The sequence below is a fragment of the Pseudorca crassidens genome, chromosome 7 (genome assembly GCF_039906515.1).
Source record: "Pseudorca crassidens isolate mPseCra1 chromosome 7, mPseCra1.hap1, whole genome shotgun sequence".
NCBI classification, from domain to species: domain Eukaryota; kingdom Metazoa; phylum Chordata; class Mammalia; order Artiodactyla; family Delphinidae; genus Pseudorca; species Pseudorca crassidens.
Genome location: NC_090302.1, coordinates 7,990,140 through 8,012,129, shown reverse-complemented (window position 1 = coordinate 8,012,129; position 21,990 = coordinate 7,990,140). Strand labels below are relative to the sequence as shown.

The 21,990-nt window shown below is 57.4% G+C and overlaps 1 protein-coding gene across 1 annotated transcript in view; it reads right to left on the bottom strand.

The window, feature by feature from the left end:
• EEIG1 (estrogen-induced osteoclastogenesis regulator 1) overlaps positions 1-20,884 on the bottom strand; it is a 36,100-nt gene extending 15,216 nt beyond the window's left edge. The window contains exon 1 of the mRNA XM_067743189.1: positions 20,733-20,884. Coding sequence (XP_067599290.1) covers positions 20,733-20,878 — 146 coding nt within the window. The 5' untranslated portion in view covers positions 20,879-20,884. The remainder of the gene's footprint in view (positions 1-20,732) is intronic.
• Positions 20,885-21,990: the final 1,106 nt, after the last annotated feature.

Here is a 21,990-nt window from a genome sequence, read left to right as displayed (position 1 = left end):
GAATCCGCCTGCCAATGCAGGGGACACGGGTTCGAGCCCCGGTCCGGGAAGATCCCACATGCCGCGGAGCAACTAAGCCCGTGAGTCCCAACTACCGAGCCTGCGCTCTAGAGCCCGCGAGCCACAGCTACTGAGCCCACGTGCTACAACGACTGAAGCCCACGCGCCTAGAGCCCGTGCTCCGCAACAAGAGAAGCCACCGCAATGAGAAGCCCATGCACAGCAACGAAGAACAGCCCCTGCTTGCTGCAACTAGAGAAAGCCTGCATGCAGCAACGAAGATCCAACACAGCCACAAGAAAAAAAAAAAAAAAAAGATGATAATACACCCAAATTGATCTAAAAATTCAATATGATCCCTATCAAAATCTCGGCTGGCTTCTCTGCAGAAAATTGACAAGTTGATCCTAAATCTTAGAAGTTCAAAGGACCAGAATAATCAAAACAATCTAGAGAAAGTAGAATATAATAAGGGATTCACATGTCTTGAATGCAGAACTTCTACAAAGCTACAATAATCAAGAAAGAGTGGTTCTGGCATAAGGATAGACACATAGATCAACAGAATAGAATTGAGAGTCCAGAAGTAAACCTTCACACTTATGGTCAGTTAATTTTCAACAAGGGTGCCAATGGGGGAAGGAACAGCCTTTTTAACAAACGTTGCTGCGACAGCTAGATATTCACGTGCAAAAGAATAAAGCAGGACTCATTTCTCATACCGTATACAATAAGTAATTCATAAGTTTAAGAGCTGAAACTATTAAATTCTTAGAAGAAAACATAGGGGTAACTCTTCATGATCTGGTATTAGGCAACAGTTTCTTAGATATGACACCAAAAGTACAAGCAACAAAAGAAAAATATAGATATTTTGAACTTCATAAAAATTTTTAAATTTTGTGATTCAAAGAACACCATCAAAATAGTGAAGACGGGCTTCCCTGGTGGCGCAGTGGTTGAGAGTCCACCTGCCGATGAGGGCGACACGGGTTTGCGCCCCGGTCTGAGAAGATCCCACATGCCGTGGAGCGGCTGGGCCCGTGAGCCATGGCCGCTGAGCCTGCGCGTCTAGAGCCTGTGCTCCACAACGGGAGAGGCCACACAGTGAGAGGCCCGCGTACCACAAAATAAATAAATAAATAAATAGCGAAGACAACCCACAGAATGAAAGAAAATATTTGCAAATCATATATATGAGACTTGTAGCTAGAATATACAGAGCACTCACAACTCAATAATAAAGACAAACAACCCAATTTAAAAATTGGTAAATGATCTGAACAGACATTTCTCCAAAAAAGATATATAAATGGCCAATGAGCACATGAGAAGATGCTCAACATCATTAACTATCAGAGAAACACAAATCAAAACTATATAACAAGTTACCACTTCACACCCACTAAAATGGCTATAATCAAGACAGATAATAAGTGTTGATGAGGATGGGGAGAAATTGGAACCCTCGCGCACTGCCGGTAGGAATGCAAACTGGTGCAGCTGCTTTGGAAAACCGTCTGGCAGTTCCTCAAAAGGTTAACCATACAGTTACCATATGACTCAGCAATTCTACTCCTAGGTATATATCCAACAGAAATGAAGCATATGCCCACACAAAAACTTGTACACAACTGTACGCAGCAGCATTATTCATAATAGCCAAAAAGTGAAAGCAACCCAGATGTCCATCAACTGGTGAATGGATAAATAAAATGTGGTATATCCATACAATGGAATATTATTCAGCAATCAAAAGAAACTGAGCACCTAAACATGCTACAATGTGAATTAACCTTGAAAACATTATGCTAAGTGAAAGAAGCCAGTCACAAAGAACTATACATTGTATGATTCCATTTCTATGAAATGCCCAGAATAGGCAAACCCATAAGAGACAGAAAGACTGATGATTGCCAGGGGATGGGGGAGCTGGGAAAAAATGGGAACGACTGCTAATGGGTATGGAGTTTCTTTTTGGGGTGATGAAAATGTCCTAAAATTGACTGTGGTGATGGTCACACAACTCTGTGAATATACTAAAAACTCCCAAACTGTACACTTTTTAAAAAAAATTTATTTTATTTATTTTTGTTGCGTCTTTGCTGCTGCACACGGGCTTTCTCTAGTTGCGGCGAGCGGGGACTACTCTTCGTCGCGGTGCACGGGCTTCTCATTGCAGTGGCTTCTCTTGTTGCGGAGCACGGGCTCTAGGCGCGCAGGCTTCAGTAGTTGTGGCGTGCAGGCTCAGTAGTTGTGGCTCGTGGGCTCTAGAGCGCAGGTTCAGTAGTTGTGGCGTACGGGCTTAGTTGCTCTGCGTCATGTGGGATCTTTCCGGACCAGGGCTTGAACTCACGTCCCCTGCGTTGGCAGGCGGATTCTTAACTACTGTGCCACCACGGAAGCCCCCAAATTGTACACTTTAAATGGGTGAATTGTGTGGTCTGTGAATTACGTCTTAATAAAGCTGTTACCAAAACGAAAACATGGTAGTTCAAATAAAGAGAGAAAAATGGAGAAAACAGAACAAGGAAGGTGGGTAGGGAGTACTGGATAGAGATGAGAAGGTGGGGGCTGCTACTTTGGGCAGGCGGTTAGGGAAAGCCCTTTGGCAGTGACGTCTGAGCAAGGTCTGGAGTGAAGTGAGGATGTGGGCTGAGCAAAGACTGGGGGAAGAGCTGTCCTGATGCACGAACAGCAAGTGCAAAGGCCCTGAGGTAGAAACAAGCTTGGCAAGTGGAGAAGCAGCATGGGGGCCAGCGGCTGAATGGGACTAGGGAGGGGAGCAGAGGGGACGAGGTTGTCGAGGGAACAGGGGTAGGTCATGCTGGACCATGGTGAGAACTTTGAATCTTCCTCTGACAGTGCGTCTGTCTCGCCATTATGGATTCCGGTTTTAGGCAGAGGCTGAAAGCAGCCCTGAGGAGGTGAATGGAAGGGTGAAACGAGCAGAATGCTTCCCAAGCAGCCGAAGGACCAAGCCTGAAAGCAGGGAAAGCTAGGGGCCGGCCAGGGCTCCCATGTGGACCCTCAGATCTCCGCCCACCCCCTCCACTTGCTCAAGCCAGCCAGGAGTTGGAAGCAGCTGCTGGAGCCTGAGGAGGAAGCTCACAGTGCTGGGCGTGTTGAAACACCCAGAAGAATTAGGTTTAGTGTCTGGGAACAAAAGCCGATATCGAATTGTGGGCTCTCTCCCTTCCCCTTTGTGAGTCTGCCATGGGAACACCCGGCCAGGAAGCCTGCTTGACCGTGGTTCCTGCAGGCCTGGCCAGAGAAAGCCATGCGGAGCCCTCCCAGGCTCAGGTAACAGGCTGTTTCCTCTCCCGCTGTGGGAAGGTGGGCAAGGGCAGGGCTCACGGGATCAGCCCTGGGCCTCCCTCATGTTTCCACAGGGCTCTAAACACACGCTCTTAAATGCCACCACTCCCATGGGAAGAAGCTCAGAGCCTCGCCCTGGCCCACCCAGGAGGTCACAGCAAGGATAAAAACAAACACCCCAGCAGTGGCCATTCCCTGTGGGCCTACTGTGTGCTGCCTGGAACTCCTGAATGCTGCAGGTTGGGTGTTATCATGGCCCACTTTACAGATGAGGAAAATGAGGCTCAGAAAGGCCGAGAAACTCACTCACAGCTACAGGGTGGTGAGGAGAAGAGGCCGGTCTTGACTCCAGGCCCATCTGTGTCCAGAGCCAGAGATGGCACAGCCAGGACTCAGCCCTGCAGCCGCCTCCAGAGCCCTCTGAAGAGAGGGAGCTGGGCACCCTCAGTCAGGTGGTATGGGGTCTCAGGCACAGGGCAGGGCTAATGGGGGGAGATGAAAGATGAGCACAGGCTCAGGGGTCGGGGTGAGGGGGCATTCATTAAAAAAAGACAGAAATTAAGATGCCAAGCAGGGGACCACGAGCCCCAGGGGGGAGCTTGCCAGGCCAGGTTTGAGGGAATCTCAGGGGATGGATTCATTCAAAAACCTTTTACTAAGCACTTATTAGGTGCCAGGTACTATTGAAGGCCCTAGGGACATAAATAGTGAACAAAACAGAAATTCCTGCCTTCAAGGGGCTTATAGTCTGGCAGCAGGAAGGAGACAGACAAAATAAAGCAAAAACACAAGATGGTGGTAAGTGCTATGGAGGAAAAAGGAACAGGGAAGGAGGCAGGCAGTGCCTGGGTTGGGGGTGCTTGAGGGAAAGACGGCCAGGGAAGGTGTTAATGGGAAGGAGACATCTGAGCAAAGAGCCGAAGGGGGTGAGAGAGTGACCCACACAGACGCCTGGGGGAAGAGCAGTCCCGGCATGAGGAAGAGTCAGTGCAAAGGCCCTGAGGTGGGAATATGCCTGACATGTTTAAGAAGGCACGAGGAGAGGCTTAGGAGGGGCTTCCCTGGTGGCGCAGTCATTAAGAATCCGCCTGCCAACGCAGGGTTCGAGCCCTGGTCCGGGAAGATCCCACATGCCGCGGGGCAACTAAGCCCGTGCACCACGACTACTGAGCCTACGGTCTAGAGCTCACGAGCCACAACTACTGAGCCCGCGCGCCACAACTACCGAAGTCTGTGCGCCTAGAGCCCGTGCTCCGCAACAAGAGAAGCCACCGCAATGAAAAGCCCGCACGCCACAACAAAGAATAGCCCTTGCTCACCGCAACTAGAGAAAGCCCGCGCGCAGCAACGAAGACCCAAAGCGGCCAAAAATATATATAAATAAATAAATTTGCTAAAAAAAGAAGGCACGAGGAGGCTAGAGGCCAAAAAGCCACCCCAGGAACAGCAAAGGCCCACTGCAGCGCTGCCAAGAGCCCTGAAGGGTGACCGGGATCCTGAGAGCTGAGCACCGCTTGGCACCAGCCATGACCTCGACCGACTGTGGCCCCGGGGGCAGGGACAGGGCCTGTGTGGGAAACGTGGGTCTCTGCGTACATTCCCCAACTCCCCAGGTGCAGTGAGCCAGAAAGAGGAAGAGCGTGAAAAAATTACAACGAATGAGCATCTCTGACGAAACATAAAGAAGATGCTCATTAAGAACACACAGGACTGTGCATCCGCCCCCCACCCCAACCCCCGCTTGCCCTGCTAATGTGGCTCAGGATGTGCTGAGAACTGAAATGTAAAGATGATGGCACCAAGCCCAAAGAGGACACCGTCCAGAGCCCTGGACTCGGGGCTCCCAAGCCGAGCGGCTTGCTCCACCTGCAAAGGGGCAGGAGGAGACAATGGCTGAAGGAAGGAGGGAGCTCGGAGCGGGTCTGGCTAAGGTAGGGTGAAGAACCGTTCGCAGGGCCACTGTCTTTGTGTCTGTCCAAGAACTGTTTCTGTAATTGAACGTGAAATTGAAAAATGAGAAAAGGGTGTGAGGTTAGAAGAGCTGGTCAAAAGCAAAGGGATTTGAATGCCCATCTGCCTGATTCAAGGCCTGGGCCCACACTCACCCTCCCGGCAGGACCGGGCGCCCCTTGGTAAGAGACGAAGATGGCCTCCCTAGCCTGGGGTTTCAGGGCTTGAGTCCCCAGCTCCATGCTGCCAGGGATAGGTAATTACAGAGACTGGGTTTTCAGGGGAGTTTCGTTTTTAGCTTTAAGATACACAATTAGATGTCCAAATCCCAGAGAGGCAGGGCGAGCCCTCTCCACCCACCACAGCCCGCTGGCAGAATTTGGCTCTTTCTGGGTTGTCCTGAAATAGAGCAGAGCATCCTACCAGGCTGGTGTCTCCCTCGGAGCTCCCCTGGCCCCAGATCCCGACCAGGGCCTCTGTGATGCATCCACAAAGCCTCACTGTGGACGCCGGCTCGGTGCCAGGCCCACGTGGGTGTGGGGACACAACGGGAGCAGACCTCCTCAGGAGCCCCCGGCTGAGTGGGGAGACAGACTCACACAAAAAGCAACTGACAACTGCCGCCAGCCTCCAAGGAAGTGGAAGGGGCTGCGAGGAAGCGGAACAGACTGGGGGCCTGACTTGGTCGGGGCAGTGACGCCATAGCTGGGACCTCTAGGCCGCGGTTGGCTGGGTGAAGACGCGGGGAGATGGCCCGGGTGGTGGGAAGACCCAGAAGGAAGGAGGTGGCTCTCAGGAAGAGGCAAGAGAAGGCCGGGGGGAGGGGGGTAATCAGGCAGGTGAGGGTAGGGCTGCATGAGTGACCCGGAGGCCCACCACCGGGAGCCTGGACTTCATCTGTGAAAGGGTGACACTGCCCACCGCGTGTCCAGCTCCTTTCTCCACTGCTCACCCAGAGAGGCAACGTAAAGAATTCTACCGGCACGATGGGTGTGTAGTAGCCACATCTTTCTAGCACCTGCCCTACCATGTGTCAGTGACTCACAAAGGCAGCTGGCCACCATTGGGGCCCCACACAGATGGCACCTATCTGCCACCACTGCCTCCCCACAGCTCAAGACAGAGCTGCACAGAACGGGACCCTCGCTCTAGAACACTCGCTCCTGCCTCCCAGGTTCATCTTCAATTAATCAACAGTAAAACCCAGTCCTGTTCATTGAGCTTGTTCTACAGGACATGTGTTTTATAGACATGAGCAACTACCACAATCCTAGGAGGTACGTGCCATTATCATTCCCATTTTACAGATGAAGAAACTGAGGTCCAGAGAAGGGCAGAACAAGCCCAAGCAAGGTTGGACAGAACAATAGGGCTGGATGCTGACCCAAGGCCACACCTTCGCCTCTTCCCCATGTTGGTTCCCTTCAGAAGCAGGAAGGTAAGTGGACACCTGGGAGGAGGGAATGCTTCTTCTCAGGGCCCCAACAACTCAAGATGCCTCAAAGGCTGTGAAGAGCAGCAGACCAGGTTGAAGTGAGCCACCATCCTCGGCCTCTCAGATGGGGAAGTTTGGGACTCCCAGCAAAAGGCCACGCCAGAGTCCGGGTTCCATGGTTCCCCGAGGGTGGCTCACTGCCACATCCCTATCACCTGGCCCAGACCAGCCTCACTGCCCAGGAAATGCAGCAAGATCTCAGAGCTTTAGCACCCCCCAGTCTCCATCACGCAGGTGATGAGGGGCAATTCCATGGGAGCCACCTCCTGGCCACAGGCTGCCCACGGCCCGCAGGGTCCTCACAGACAGGGACCATCTGGGGCCCCTCCCCGGAGTCGGAGTGAAGGCACAGCCAGCAGTGGTCTCAGAGCAGGAAGTTGAGAGAAGGGAAACCGGGCTATCAGTGGGGAGCCACGGAAGGGCTCCAGCCCGACCCACCCTCAGCCCCTCACCTCCCCAGCAGCCTGGCTGCAAGTACTCGTCTGCACACCTGTCTGGTCACCACCGTACACCCAGCACAGAGCTTGCCTGGCAGGGGGCAGCTCAACTGTGGCCACTACCTACAGTGGGGGTGGGGGTGGTGAGGCCTGGGAGGACAGAGCTTCTCAGCCTCAAGTCAACACTGAAAATTCCGTGACTTGTCACAAATGAAGATTCCCAGGCCCTGCCAGAACTAGACTCCGTTATGGCAGGGTTTCTCAACCCCGGCACTACTGACATTTTAAGCCATTCTGGACTTTATGGGGGGTGTCCTGTGCATTACGGGATGTTTGGCAGCATCCTGCCAGTAGCACAACTCCAGCTGTGACAACCCAAAATGTCTCCAGATATTGCCAGCTGTCCGGGGGCAAAGTCACCCCTGGTTGAGAACCACTGCTGCAGGCCTTGGACCGGACTTTTTAAACAAGCTCCCAGGTGATTCTGAGGCAGGAGCTGGGCACCTGGCTAAGCGAGGGCATATCCATGAGCACTGAGTAGGACCCCAGGGACTCCCAGCCCCACTGCCCTCCTGTGTTCCTGAAAGGGCTGGTCCCCGGATTCCTCCCCTTCTGCCCCCATGATGAGAGATAACCAGGGCAAGGCTCCATCGCACAAATCCCTCCCCGCTGGGCCGGCAGTCACAACATCCAGCCTGCACCTCCTCAGCCACACCCGCTCCGTGATCTCCCTGACCTTGGTCCTTGGCCGGGTCCCTGGAAGAACGTGCAGTCACAGTGATGCAGTCACAGTGATGCAATCAAAGTTCCCGGCTGATGAAACCCAGCCCAGCCTGGGAAAGGCGAGAGTCTAATAAGGAAACAATTTAAATTGACAACATCTGCCTGTGCTTCCCTGAAGAGAAGAGAGTACAGCCGCCTGGGGAGGGGCCCACCCCGGGGACCAGGCAAGGCATCTGTCCAGGGGCTGCAGGGCGGTAGAGCCTCCATTCCAGTGACGTGGCCAACGTGGCCGCCCAGCAGCATCTGGCCCCTGCCAGGAACTCAGGGCTGCACGCAGGGGAAGCAGCTTGTTGCAGTTCTGACACAGCCAGCCCCTCCTCCTGTGACACGACGAGGCAGCAAGAAGTTCCTAGAAGTCAAGCCACTCGGGCTTGGTGGAGGGGCATCAGTGTTAGGAGTGAGGACTCTGGAGTCAGAGGCACCTGCGTTCCACTCCTGCTACTCACCAGCCCGGTAACCTGGAACTGCATCAAATAACCCAAAGTGGGCAGACGCTGGCTTCCCCATTTTACAGACACAGGCACGCTGCCTCCCTGGCTCTGCCTTCGCAGAGGTGCCTGCACCCAGAGGCAGGCTCTGCAGGCAGCTCGAGCTTCCCTATCACTCAGGCGAACGTGTGGGCATGCTATTCTCAACTGAGGCACACAGCCCAAGAGGAGGGCAGGCCATCGAAAGGAATCCGGAATGAACTGCTGGCTTTGACCAAGTGCTGGTCCAAACCCAGGCACCTGGGCGAAGGTGCCCCATCACCAAATGTGGCCCAGCCTGGCTCCTGTTTCCTGGGTCCCCTTCTGTGTGCCAGGTGCTGCTCAAGCACGTACCCTCCGCAGACACGGTCAGTACCCACTTCGCAGATGAGCAGATGGACACTCAGGGAGTCCGCAGGTCACTCAAGAGGTGAGGGGTGAACTGCACCTCCAAGCCCTACCTCAGGAGCCCACCGCCCACCCCCGCCCTGCAGGACCGCTGGGAAGATGCTCTAAGATAGAAAAGCTGTTCTCAGGGGACAGCAGCAGCCGTCAGTGTCCCTGCGCCTTGTGGGCTGAACCTTCACGAGTCTCAATACCAGGGAAGAGGCGGCCTTGAGACCAGTCTTGTCCTAAAGGAGGAGTGGTCATGAGGTCAAAGTGTACGGTCAGTGGGGCATGGCACTGGGCCAAACTCGTCAAGACCTGCTGGTGTTGGGGACCAAGCCTGGTCAATCCAGGGTCGAAGGGAGAGTGGGGAAATGTTCCTATAAAAGTCCATAAGGTCAGCTTCCTGCCTCCTGAGCATTTCCTACTTATCGGGCACTGAACTGAGAGCTCTCCCTGCCTGACCTCCTGGAGTCCACACCCCAAGCCTGGGAGGTAGCTACCATCATCCCCACATCGCAGGCAGGGAAACTGAGATTCAGAGCACAGAAGCCACCGACCCCAGGTCTGGCTGGGAAAGGGCCGTGATCTGATCTGAACCCATAGCTGTCTGACCTCAGAATCTTAAACTGGGCCCAGGCCCTAGAAATTCAAAGCAAGAAGCCGCAGCTGGGCTATAGTAGCTACGTTCCCTCCTCCGTTCCAGAACCCACAACTGTAAAACACGGAACTGTGGGGTTGGCTGTGCACAGGGAGTTTCCCTTCCTGAGCCCCTGAGATCCCCAGCGGGACCACTCACTCACAACGCAAGGGTACAGGAGGCAGATAGGCTGGGGACCAAGGCCAGGATCTGCCACTCACTGGACAGGACCTCTCTGGGCCTCAGTCACTGCCCTGCCCTGTCTCACGGGTTTGCTAAAAGGCCTAATGAGAGAACAGGGCCTGGCACATACCCAGAGGACACTCACACTGAAAGGGGGACATGGCCGCTACCATCGAAAGTAACTCTGAGATAGACGGTCCAGCAGGAAGCCAGGGCCCTGATGCAGGTCCCACTTCCCCACCCCAGGACCATGGATCAGGACATTTCCCCAGACCTTGAACCTGGCTGGGACGTCCTGGGAGGTGGACGGGCAGGTAGCCCAGGCATACTCAGGCCGCTCCTGGCTGACTCACGCCTGGGTGGTGTTTGAATCACCCAAGGGAGGGAAGAAACAGGAGGGAGGTATCCCCATCCCCGGAGCCCAGTTCCTTGAATAGCTGGACTCAAGTGAGTCACAGGGATGTCCCTGTCCTCTGAACCCCTACCCAACCCCATAGCCTTTCCCGAAAGCACCCTCCCCACAGCGACTGCAGACAAATTACTTCCTCTTCTGGACATGGGTCTTATTAACGGTGAAAATGGAAGGAGGCTTCCATGTCCCAGAGCGCAGGGGTCCTGGAGGCAGGGCCTTTGTTTCACTCACTGCTGCTTCCCATGTCCTAAGGATGGCACCTGGTACATGGGAGGTGCTCAGTAAGCCTCTGATGACTAAATTAGTGATATTCACAGCACTGCTCCCAATAAGGGCCACCCTAGACCTTCTTGCACTGATATTTCCACCTCTAGGAAAGGGGCCTCCAGCTGTGGTCAGGTCACGTTCTCCAGCCCTCTGTAGTCACTGAGGGGTCAGAGGTCATCACCATCTCTGGATCTGCCCCCACGTGTTCCCACTGCTCCACACCGCATTCCCCACGGCTCCCTGGACTTCTGAGGTGACCGAGGAATAATCAGGGACCACTCAGCCAGAGTCACATCTCCTCACAAAACCAGCACAGACTAAGACCTGCTTTGCTGGCCATCTTCAGCAGCTCTCTGAGATTCCAACCACAAGACAAAGGGCTCGGGGTCAGGTGGAACCAGGAGGCCCTGACTCACCAATCTCCACCTCCTGCCCAGACAGCTGATTCTCCTGCAGACTCATGGACTGACCCTGGGCTAATGGCTGCCCCTGCCATTCACTTAGTCCACACACATTAACTGAGCACCTACTACGAGCCAGGCCTGAGTGGGACACTGGGAAACAAACCTGGGCCTTGGTCTTGTCTGCATCCAAAAGGGGCATGGCCATTCTCACCCAGGTCCATGTGATTCCTCTTTAGCCGACAGGAAACGCTTAGGAGGTGCTGGAGCCCTGGGTCAGGCCTTCTGTCGCATTCAGGGAGAGTACCCAGTCAAAGGCCCATCCCCAAAGACAGCGGTCAGGGCCAGAGCAGGCAGGAGTGGCTGATGCCTCCCCTCCCGCACCGTGCTCAGCACTTCTTGGAGAGCTGACGTGTCTAATGGTCTCCCCTGGCTCATGGGCCCAAGGTCAGGGGCCATGGCTGTCTCGGCCAATGCTGGACCCAGTGCCCAGTGCAGGACCAGGGCAGCAGCCTGGCTCGAATCACAAATGTTTGCTGAATGGGTGAAACACAGGAAGAGAGAAGAGAAACAATTAAGGGGAGAGCAGGAGGAAGGTGAACCTTTCCTTCCTGCTCCCACCCCTGGATCCTCTCCAATGATTGCCCTGCATTAATACCAACCACTGCCAGCCTTTCCTGAGCACTTACTCTGTGCCGGGGGCTATGCTGGGTACCTAACGGGGGCGTGGGGGCAGGGGGGTGGTAACCCACTTAATCCAAGCACCAAGAAGGAGCTTATCACCCCATTTCACAGAAGAGGAAAGCGAGGCTCAGAGAGATCCGGTGGTCTGGCAGCCTTGGGAGCCTGCCCTCCTTCTGAACCGCCAAGCCCCACACCCAGCAGCCCCTGCCAGGGTTTGCAAGAGGCAGAAGGAAAATCCCCAGCCAGAGAAGACTGCCGGCAACTGCTGAGTTAAGGTTCATAAGTGATGCTTATTGGGTAGCGACGGTTCAGGCTGCCCTGCCAGAAAGACCCTGGAGAGACCTGAGGACCTCCTCCAGTCTCAGGTGCCCAGCACGACCAAAGGTGTGGGTGTCTCAAGGCCTTTCTCACACAGACACGTGCGCACGTCAGTGCTCGGCTGGCTGGCTCTCAGAGCAGTCCTGTGTAACCAGCCTCCTAGAAGCAGGACTTTACAGGTCCCAGAAGTCCTCTCCAGACATGACTGCCACCCCAATAAAGACAACATCATCCTGACTCGTATCAGGATGGTTTTTTTTTAATCAGAATGCTTTTGAACTTCATATAAACGGCACCGCACAGCATGCTCTTGTGTCTGGCTTCCTTCCCTCGAGGTTGTTTGTGACACTGTCCTTGTCGTGAGTAGCAACGGCTGCTGCGTAGCAGGCTCGAGTTTTGTTTTTAATCATTCCATGATGACAGAGGTGGGAAACCGCTCCTCTCAGCTGACAGCCACCTCCCCTCCTACAATGTGGAGTCCCAAGTGGTCAACCCCATGGCTGCCCTTGGGGGTTCTAAAATACAACTCTGACTCTGATTCACACCCTTCTGTGGATCCCTGGTCAGAGAAGTCCCAGCCCCTCCCTGTGGCCTCCCCCGACCCCGAGCCCCCAGGCCACGGGCTCTTCCCTGCTCAGCACTCTTGCCCTTGCCTCCCTCTGCCCTGTGCTGCTCTTCTCTCCCCTCTCCCCCAACCTAATCACCTACTGTCCCTGGGACGGAGCCCAGCATCCATTCCTGGGCGCGGCACTGCAGGGCAGGGCACTGCGGGGCGGGGCTGGAACCCCGGGAAGCTGCACGGGGGCGGGGGGGGGGGGGCCCACACACAGAAGGTGCGCAGGAACTTGTCCCTGAGGGACTGGGGGTTGGGGAGCCGCAGGTGTGCTGCCTCTGTGGGTCTGCAGAGAGTCCAGCACTCGCTCAGAGGAAGTGGTGGGAAGTAAGGGCGCCTTGCGTGCAAAAAGGGCGCAGACTTCTGCCTTCCCCAGCGCCCTCCCCAGCAGGTTTAGTCTGGTTTCAGCTGCCGGGTGCAGGGCCCTGTGCGAGCAGGTCGCCCTGATCTAGGGAGCCCTCCCGCCTCCACGTAGGAACCCGCACCCCATTTGATGGAGGAGCAAGCCCAGGCTGAGAGGACAAGGCTGTTGGCCATGGTCACAGAGCCAGTGAGTAGCAGCCGAGGTGCCTCCCAGGGCAGGCACCAGCCCCCGCCCCGCCCCATCCCCCTAGGAGCATCCCCACTCCACACACAGAGTCCACCTGACACAACCCATCGGTGCGGCCAGCTGCCTCTCAATCGCAGCCTCTGAGCCCAAGGCAGTGCCCAGCTGCATGGTATGCAGGCGAGGGCTGCTCCTGACACGCGCTGATACCTCCCTCACCAGGGTGGGGAGGGGCTGGGCCCAAGCAACTGGTGGTGACTGGCACTTGGTCCGGCACCATCAGCGCCCACACTGGTTCAGGGCCAAGGGAGAAAAGTTCCAGCCCTGCGCCAGCGCCAACCCTCAGCAGGAAGCCCCAGGAGCGTGATGCAACAGAGGCCACTCCGTGCTAAGACGCTTGGCCCACAGAGGTGTACAAGGCCAAAAGAGGCCAGGGAAGGCCTCCCAGAGGAGGTGGCTCTCAGGCCGAGCAGGAGGTCAGCCAGGTGAAGAAGCGGGGGAAGGGAGCTTGAGGACAAGGCAACTGCAGAAGCAAACAACTAGAAAAGTAAGATGTGGTAAAAGTCAGGGAGCACCAGGGGCCTGCCACCCACCGAGGGCCCCTGGCTTTCTCCCCTGCTCCCCCGTCCCCCAGCAGTCTGCCCTCTGCCTCACGTGGGGGGGCGGTCTTCCGCCTGCCAGAGTGGGTCCTAGAACTGGCTGTGCAGAGGGCTCCTTCCCGCAGGCAGAAGCCCCCTACACCCTAGTCCCACCCCACCCCGGGAGCACTCCAGCTCTCACTGGCTCAGAGCCAAGCGCCCCAAGACAGGGCAGGTTCAAGCCAACAGAGACAAGAAAGTGCACAGGCCCCACTGGGGACCCTGAGCTCCAGCGTGACGCCCAGCTCCTTAGACACTAGGTGTGCTCCTCACCTGCTTCCCACCCCTCCGGAAGTAGCCTCTCCCCACAGCACCCCTAGAATCATGAGACAGAGACAGCACCCCAGTCAGTCCTGGCCCACAGGGAAGTTCCAGCTGCCACAGAAGGGCAACTGAGGTGCGCCATCCAGCCCACCACCCTGACTCAGCCAGGGATGGAAGGATGGGCGGCAGCACATCCAGTGCCTCGACCACGTGCCAGGAGCCAAGCTAGACGTTTGACAGGCATTATCTCACTTGGTCCTCCCCAAAACACTGCGAGGCAGACACCAGCAGCCCCTGAGGCTTAGAGACTGAGCCCCTTGCCCAAGGTCAAACAGGTGACAAGAGGCAGAGGACGGGAATGTCCTCCCCAGGCCTGTGCAGGGCAAGCCACCAGCCTGACCAAAGAGGCAGCACGTCCTCCATCGGGGCTCCTTCCTCCCAACTGCGGGCTGGCCACTCCCAGTTGACATCTGGGCAGATGGGGGGTTGGGTGGTTCCAGGCCTGCATTTGAGAGCCATTCCAAGCCCAGGCCACCAAAAGAAGCTCACAGCAGAGACAGAGGGTTTGCAACGACAGTCCTAAGCAGACACCAAGGCCAGGCACAGGCTGGGCAGCTTCAGGCCTCACCAAGGCCACCAACGGCACAGTGTGACCTCGTGGAGAGCCAGAAGGCCCAAGGGAGACAGACCTCACAGAGCACATCTGAGGCCCTGGGGGCAGGTCTGGTAGCCCCAGAACAGAAAGCACTTGCCAGGCCAAGTGGATAATGAAGAGAGACAGCCCTCGCCCTCGCCCCAAATTAGTTCCAGGTCTCGTTCTAAGCAAATCTGATGTCTCTCCCCTGCTCAAACCTTTCCGCGTCTGTCTGATGAGATGAGGATAAATCTATATCGGTTGCCACGGGTGCTATACTGCTCCTCCCAGCAGTGGGCAAGTGACCGCAGGGTCACCACCCAGCAGTCACCAGACTCCACATACTGAGTCCCCAGGCTCACGAGGCCTGTGAGCAGACATGCTAGCAGCTCTCACGAGGTCCAGGCAGGGCTTCGCGAATGCAAGTCAGGACTCCCAGGTACTGAAGAAGCAGAGCTCAAAAGCATTCGGGGCCCTCCGACACACGGTGTGGTTGCTACTGAGAACCCCTGGCCAGAGCAGCTCCCAGAACAGAGATCAAAGTGAGGAACACGCCTCAGGGAACAGGCCTCGGGGAACAGCCCTGGCTCCACAGGGCCAGATCACCTCGGGTCAGGGCTCTGCCAATGCCAGGCTGGCAGGCAGGTGGCAGGGGCTGCCAGGGTGGCACCTGCCAATGGTGTGGCCAGCTGGCGGCAAAGGCTGGGCTCAAGGAGCAGACACCAAGGCCATGCACAGGCTGACCCCGAGGGAGCCCGCAGCTGGCCTGGTGCCACAGCCTGGCTGCCATGGGTGGTCTCTGCAGCCTGCCAGCAAGATTTCTCTCCACAAGCACCCGCCTCCTCAGGCCCCAGCCTGTGCACGGAAGGCCTTCCACAGGGGCCCCGGGGAGCAGGCTGGCCCGAGCAAATGAGGGAGGCAGACCACCGTCAGGGATCCAAGGGCATGCAGGGGGTCAGGAGGAGCCCAGAGCAGGCAGCCCACGGAGGAGGCAGCGCAAAGCCCCTTGGGCCACATGCTGCCACGTGACACCGTTGCTCGATCTTCTTTTTTTTTTTTTTTTTTCGATCTTCTTATTTAAAAGATTTTTGTTTATGCTGTCAAAAACTCTTAGAGCACTGTATAGGGCAACAAAACCCCAGCCGCATTTGGCCACTGTGCACTCTCTGAACTTCCATCTTCCGGCACCTACTAAGTGCTGGGTGTGCTGCCAGGAACTTGAGGACAAGGAAACCCACCTGCCGGCTCTACCCGCCCACCTTCTCACCAGTGTGCCCACTCTTCTCCCTCTGCCTGCCACGGCCCAGCCAGGCCACAACTCCAACTTCCCTTACTGAGTACCGGTGAGGCACCCTGGCATCTTCTCCACCTGGCAGCCAAGAGCCAGCATCCTAATCGGCAAACCGGGCACACTGACCCCCTGCCCGTCGGCTGGACCCCCAAAGCCAGGAACTGTCCAGCCCAGCTACCCCCATCTTCATCTACTGCAGCCAGCCCCATGCTGCCCCTCTCCATACCCCAACCACGCCAGCCCCTTGCCTAGATCACTGACCAAGTGCCTTCCAGCTGGGGGCCTCTGCCTGACCTCTTCCCAAACTCATGGAGCTTATGTTTTCAGGATGGGGCACGTCACTGTGATAGGGAGGGCTTTCCCTTTGGCCCACAAGGCTCCCATGAAGAGTCCCTTCCTCAGGGAAGCCCTTCCTCTGTGATGCCCACAGGCACACTGCCCCCACCCCATGGGGAGCTCCATGGGAGCAAGGCTGTCTGGTCCCGGTCACCTCTGAAAGAAAGTCCAGGGCCAAGAGGGTGCTCGGTAAATGTGGAAAAGGGACCTGCGCCTGCCAGCCTCCTCCCCCTCCTCCCCCTGCCCCCTCCCCACTCGGCCTCCAGAGCTCTCGATCTGTGAAGGGAAGTGGATGCCCTGCCTGCCTTAGGGTCCCACTGCACCTCCACCTCCCTGCACCCTCGGGCCCAAGAGACAGAACTGTGTGTCCATCTCCACACGACCCTCCCTCCACATTAAGATGTGCATGACAGCAGGCCTCGCAGGGCAGCAGATTCAAGTGGCAGCTGCATCCTTTTCCAAGGAGGGAGGGAGAGGGCCTCGGGGAAGTAGAGGCCCAGCCAAGCCTGTGGTGTGTGTGTGCAAAGACCTGGCCCCCCCAGGCCCGGGCACAGGGCCTCCAGCTGCAGAGCTGACCTGCCCAAGGTCTTCTTCATGCCCCCCACAAATCCCAAACATCCCTCGGAGGTCTCCCGTCCCGGCCTGCTCAAGGCCAGGCCCACAGAGAGAAGTCAGTACCTGTATTCTGAGCAGGCATGCCCTCTTTCAAAAGGCTGCCCAAATAAAAACCCCACTGAAGAGACAGTTGAGAATTCAAAGCTGCCAAAAAGAAAGGACGGGTGGGAGCCTGCCCAAGTCACACAGTCTGCTTCTTAGACAGCCTGGCACCCAAGTGCAGAGCAGCAAGAGCCATCAGAGGGGCCCCTCTTCTCTTTCTGGCCCAGCAAAGAGGGGTACTGCACAACGGGCAGAAGTCGGGGCCAACCAGAGCCCATCCGGCTGTGCCATTAGCTCCTCCTACGAAGTGACCCTGAACAAGTGACTTCTCTGCCCCCAGCCTCAGTTTCCCCATCCACTGGCCAAGGAGGCTCGCTCTGCCTGTCTCCTCCAGAGAGGACTTGCTGTAAGGTAAATCAACGCCTCCCTCTCGCTCCCTCCCGCCACCAGCCACGTGCATGGGGCAGGCCACAGGACCAGTGCCAGCTGGGCACAGAGACCTCTCAGGATGTTTGGGATTCCTCCTGCCTGAAAGACAGATTGGCTCAAGGCTGGAAGCCTGTGCCCAGCCTGCCCTAGGGAGACCACAGCCTGGTCCACTGCTTCCCGACTCACTAGACTTGGCTGGGATGCATCCCCCCTGGGACCCCTAGGAAAGCCTCCCAGATGCCATTTGGATGCGTCTGCTGGAAGGCCTCTAGGCAGAGACGTTGGCAAATGCCCATTGTGCCCCAGTGCCAGCCGTGCCTGGCACCAACTCCACAGCAGTGGACTTCAGCCCCACCCCCACCTGTGGCCCAGAGGCCCCTTTTTCTCAGATCTCACAGGATGTAGCCCAGTGCCTTGAAATGATCCAAATCTGGATTTCCCTGTACCACCCAATCCACTAAAAAGAACCTCCTTCAAAGGTCTGAGGACATGACATGAGGCTGTAGCTGCTTCAAGCCCTCTGCCACCAAGGCAAGGCAGGGCCTTGGAGCTGGACCTGCCCACGTTTAAATCACAGCTCTGCCACTCTCTTGCTGAGTGACACGGGTCCATCACTTTAGGTCTCTTGACCCCAATTTCCTCCTCAGCTCACGGGGTGGTTCAAGGATTCAGCTGATCATGCATTCGAGGTGCTCAGCAGGTCCCTGGCATCTAATAATGCACAATCAAAGGCAGCTTAAACCCTAATGATAAAATGGTTATTTTCCCAATTGCATTTCTAGCCAGATGACCTCGCCGGATGGCCGAGAGGATGAACAGACACAGCACGTGCAAAAACACTCAGCACGGCACCTGGCACGTAGCACTGAACATGGTAGCTGTGAGGATTATGGTTCATAAGGAGGCCTCAGAAAGATGAGGCTGGGGAACAGTGCAATGTACCACCTGTTCTACCTGCTCAAAGTGGGTCAGGCTGGAGCTGTGTACCCAGCTGTTGCCATGGCACCCAACACACAGGGAAACACTCTAGCTAGGAGGGTGGCTGCTGCAGGAGTGGAGGCTTGGGCCTGCTTTGCTCAGACACCACCCATGCTGCCACCACCCCCACTCCCTGGGACATGTCAGGGGTCTCCGGGGTTATGGACAGTGTGCTAATAAACTAAGCAGGTCTCGTCACCCCTGACCCTACCCCACCTCCAAAACAATAGGGCCTTGGCCCTCTGGAGAGGTGGGCTGTGAGGAGGGGCTCCCAGGCTGCAGACCAGGGTGTGTGGCATGGGAGTGGAAGGGTAGGAACCCAGGAACCCCCCTCTGCTGGGCAAAAGCCAAAGCAGCTGTAAAGCAGCCTCAGGTCCCAACGTGTGTGTTCCCTCCAGACACACATGCCCAGCAGCAAACAGGTACCCAGAGCCCATAAGTGCCAAGTTGTGTGGGGTTCAATGTCAGCTCTTCCCTCCTCATGCCACTCAGGTTTCATCCAGGATGAGGGCTGGGAAAGCCTGTTTAGGCAGGCTCAGCCGGGTTCAGGGAATCCATGGCCCCTTGCCAAGAGGGAAGAAGGGGAGAGAGAGGTGAAATTCAGACACTGTGGGCTGAGACCTGGAAATTTCCAGACTTTCCCGGATGAGGGGGCAGGTTTAGGGCAATTGAAAGGCTGACAGGTAGGGTGACAGTGGCCCCAGGGCCTGGGAAGCCAGCTGAGACCTCAGCCTGGGGCTGAATACTAATTCTTCAGTAGGATCCAAGACCCTGCCCCCAGCCCTCAGGTCAGAGGTAGGCCCTCTGCTGACTCCACCTGGTCCGCCCAAGACCTAGGAGGGGCTGGGGCCTGGGCCCCTCTACCATAGTAACAACAGCTGCTGCAACAGTCTGCCTGGTCAGACATGGTATACACAGTACCCATTCCCCATCACAACTCTAGGGGTGGGTATGACTTCTCCCATTTCACAGAAGAAGAAACTAAGGCTCAAAGGCAGAACAGGCTAAAAGCACATCCTGAGTTTGAATCTGGGCTCTGCTGTATTAACGCAGAGAAATCACTCCCTCCTTGAGCCTCTGAGCCACCTCTATAAAATGGGAATAACAACAGTACAGGCCTCCCCCCACCTCCACTCTGCTCCATGGCATAGTCAACAGGTTAAGTGAGAGGTGCCAGTAAAACAGGGAGCAAAGCACCAGTAATTGCTGGTTCTTGGAATCAGAGAGGTTAGGTAACTTGCCCTAGGTCACCCGGCCACTCACTGGCTGACCCCAGGCCCTAGCTCTGAGCACCACAGCCCTTTCCCAGAAAGGCTGGGCTACTCTGTGGGTGGCCACGGGATCACAGGCTTCCCAGGCAACGAGGACAGCCTCCCACCCCCACAGCAAAGGGCAGCCCTTGTCTGAATTCCTCAGATAAGCAGCTCCCAGCCTGAGCGGACCCAAGTGCACAGAAAAGACACCCCACCCTGTCCCACACTGGAGAGTCCTAAATCTGGGTTAGGCTGTATGCCTCCTCTCCCTCCTCCCAGCAGAACATTCGACCACCAGATTCATCCAACAGGTCTCCAAACAGGCCAAGTTCAGTTGACAACTGCAAGCCACTTACTCCCTCTTTCTGGGCCTCAGTCTCTCCATCTGTAACAGGCATCCCATCTCAGAACTGTGAGGCAGCTCCAGCTAACTGGGCCCACAAGGAGGCCTGAGGAGCAAAGGGACAGACCAAGGAAGGGAGCCAGTGGGTCACAGGCACTGGGCCAGGCCCTGCACCGCATTCTCTCTGCTGAAACTTCTTCACAACTGTGACAGAGAGACCTGTATTGGGCCCACAAAGTGGCCGAGCTAGGACTCAAACTCCCATCTGTCACACTCCAGGACTATGTGACCCCAGATGGGCCCAGGCAGTGGGCGCAGCTTGGGAACTCAGCCGCCCTCAGCAATGAGCCGGGCAGCTGGACCTGCAGGATGGGGAAGAACACAAAAACTAAACTTGACCGAGCCTCTTTCTTTCAGAGAGGGCAGCAGCCTCCTTGACAAGGGCATTTGCAATGCAAAGCAGTCCAGCTCTAGCCAGAAGAGGGCAGTGACTCAGAGGGGGCTGGGCAGGCCAAAATCCAGCCACCACCCTCCAGCCAGACCAGGAGTGCCTGGGGCTGGACCTTCCCAGGAGCCAGGGAGTGCCAGGGAACCTGTGGCTGGCCCGGGCTCTAAATCATATGACAGCCCGAGTGGCCAGCTGGGTGCAAGATGCCCTGGAACACTCCTCCCCTTCTCAGCCCTTCGAGGCCAAACCCCACTGGGCTCTTCATACAAGTCTGCAGAATGGGCCTACTGTGGGCTGTGTGCAAGGCCCCATGAGGGGGCTGAAACAACAGACCCCCAGGTATCCGGCTGGTCACCTGCAGATGGGTGCCCAGCACCCTTCCAGCTTCCTCAGGCCTCAGACCTCTCAGATCACTCAGTCCTGCCTTGTGCAAACCTGCCCCAGACACACATAATCTCCAGGACTCTCTGGACCCCAAGAGGCACTTCCACACTCGCCAAGTGACTAGATCTGGCTCATTATCCCCCTTCCCTGCAGGGATCCCTGCCCCAGCTCCTACCTTGACGACAAGCTGACAAAATCCCCGCCATCCAGCAGCCGGACCTTGCAGAAGAGGACCCCATTCACGAAGGGGACCGCAGTCAGCTCCTCCAGGGTGAAAGTGGTTTGGAATTTGAATTTCTTCTTCTTCATCAAAAAAGCCATGAGCGAGTTCCCTGAGTCTGAAGCCCCGAAGGCCAAAAAAAGGGGGGGAGCCAGAAATCCCCAGGATTCCTTTCCCTACACCACACCCCCTCCTCAAAACACCAGAGCCGGATCCCGCCCAGATGGTAGCTGAGGCGGCAGAGCGGATGGGGATCTGAGTCCAGAGGGCCCTGGTCTGAACTACCAGTCCAGTTCGCAGGCCGGCTGGCTTCACCCTCGGGGAGCTGGGGCTTGGAGGGGTTCGGAGTGGCCGGGGGCTTCACCGGCATGTAAACACTGGGGCATGGCCCAGGAGTCAAGGGAAGGGGTGGCGGGCGGCGCGCAAGCGGCCGCGCTGGCGGACAGCATCCCGAGCCGCGGTCCCTGGGGAGCTCACGCCGCGCGACTGGACGCGGCGGGCGGACCGGTGAGACTGAGAGCGATGGGCGGCCCGGTGAGGCCGAGGGCGGCCCCGCCCCCGCCCCGCTGGCGGCCGGGGGTAGGCGCCCACGCCGCGCCCACGCCGCGCCCACGCTCCCGCTCCTGGGTGCCAGGCAGCCGCACAGGTAAGTCCGGGGAGGCTGAGGGCACCCCCAGGGGGCGGCCAGGAGTTCTGGGGGCCTCTCCGGGAGGCGCGTCGGGGACGCTCCGGGCCAGGAACGTCAGGCCACTGCCCCCTCCCTGCGGGCACCGGGCCGGGCTCCAGGCAGCAGGGGCGCCGCCTCCTCCTCGGTCTTGGGTCCTGCTCCGCGGGTCCCGCTCCGCGGGCCCCGGCGGAGCTGAGGCGCCCCTCCGGCCGGCCGGTGGCGCCCACCTCACCCGCCTCACCCGCCGCCTCTGGCCAGCACCCCCGCGAGCAGCAGCGCCGCCGCCTGCGATCCCGACGCCACCGCCCGCCAGACGCTGCGCGGCCCAGCTCGGAGAATGCCGAGGCCCAGCGCGGCCGCCCGCGGAGCCGCCGCTGAGCGCGGGAGGGGCGGGGCGCCGGGGGCTCAGCCCGCCCACGATTGGGCGGCCCGGCGGGGCGGGAGCGGAGTGCGATTGGCGGACGGCGGCGTGGGGCGGGACTCGCGGGAGGCCGCGGCAGCTCGAGGCGTTCGGATTGGTGCGTCGCCCATCTGGGCCCGCCTCCT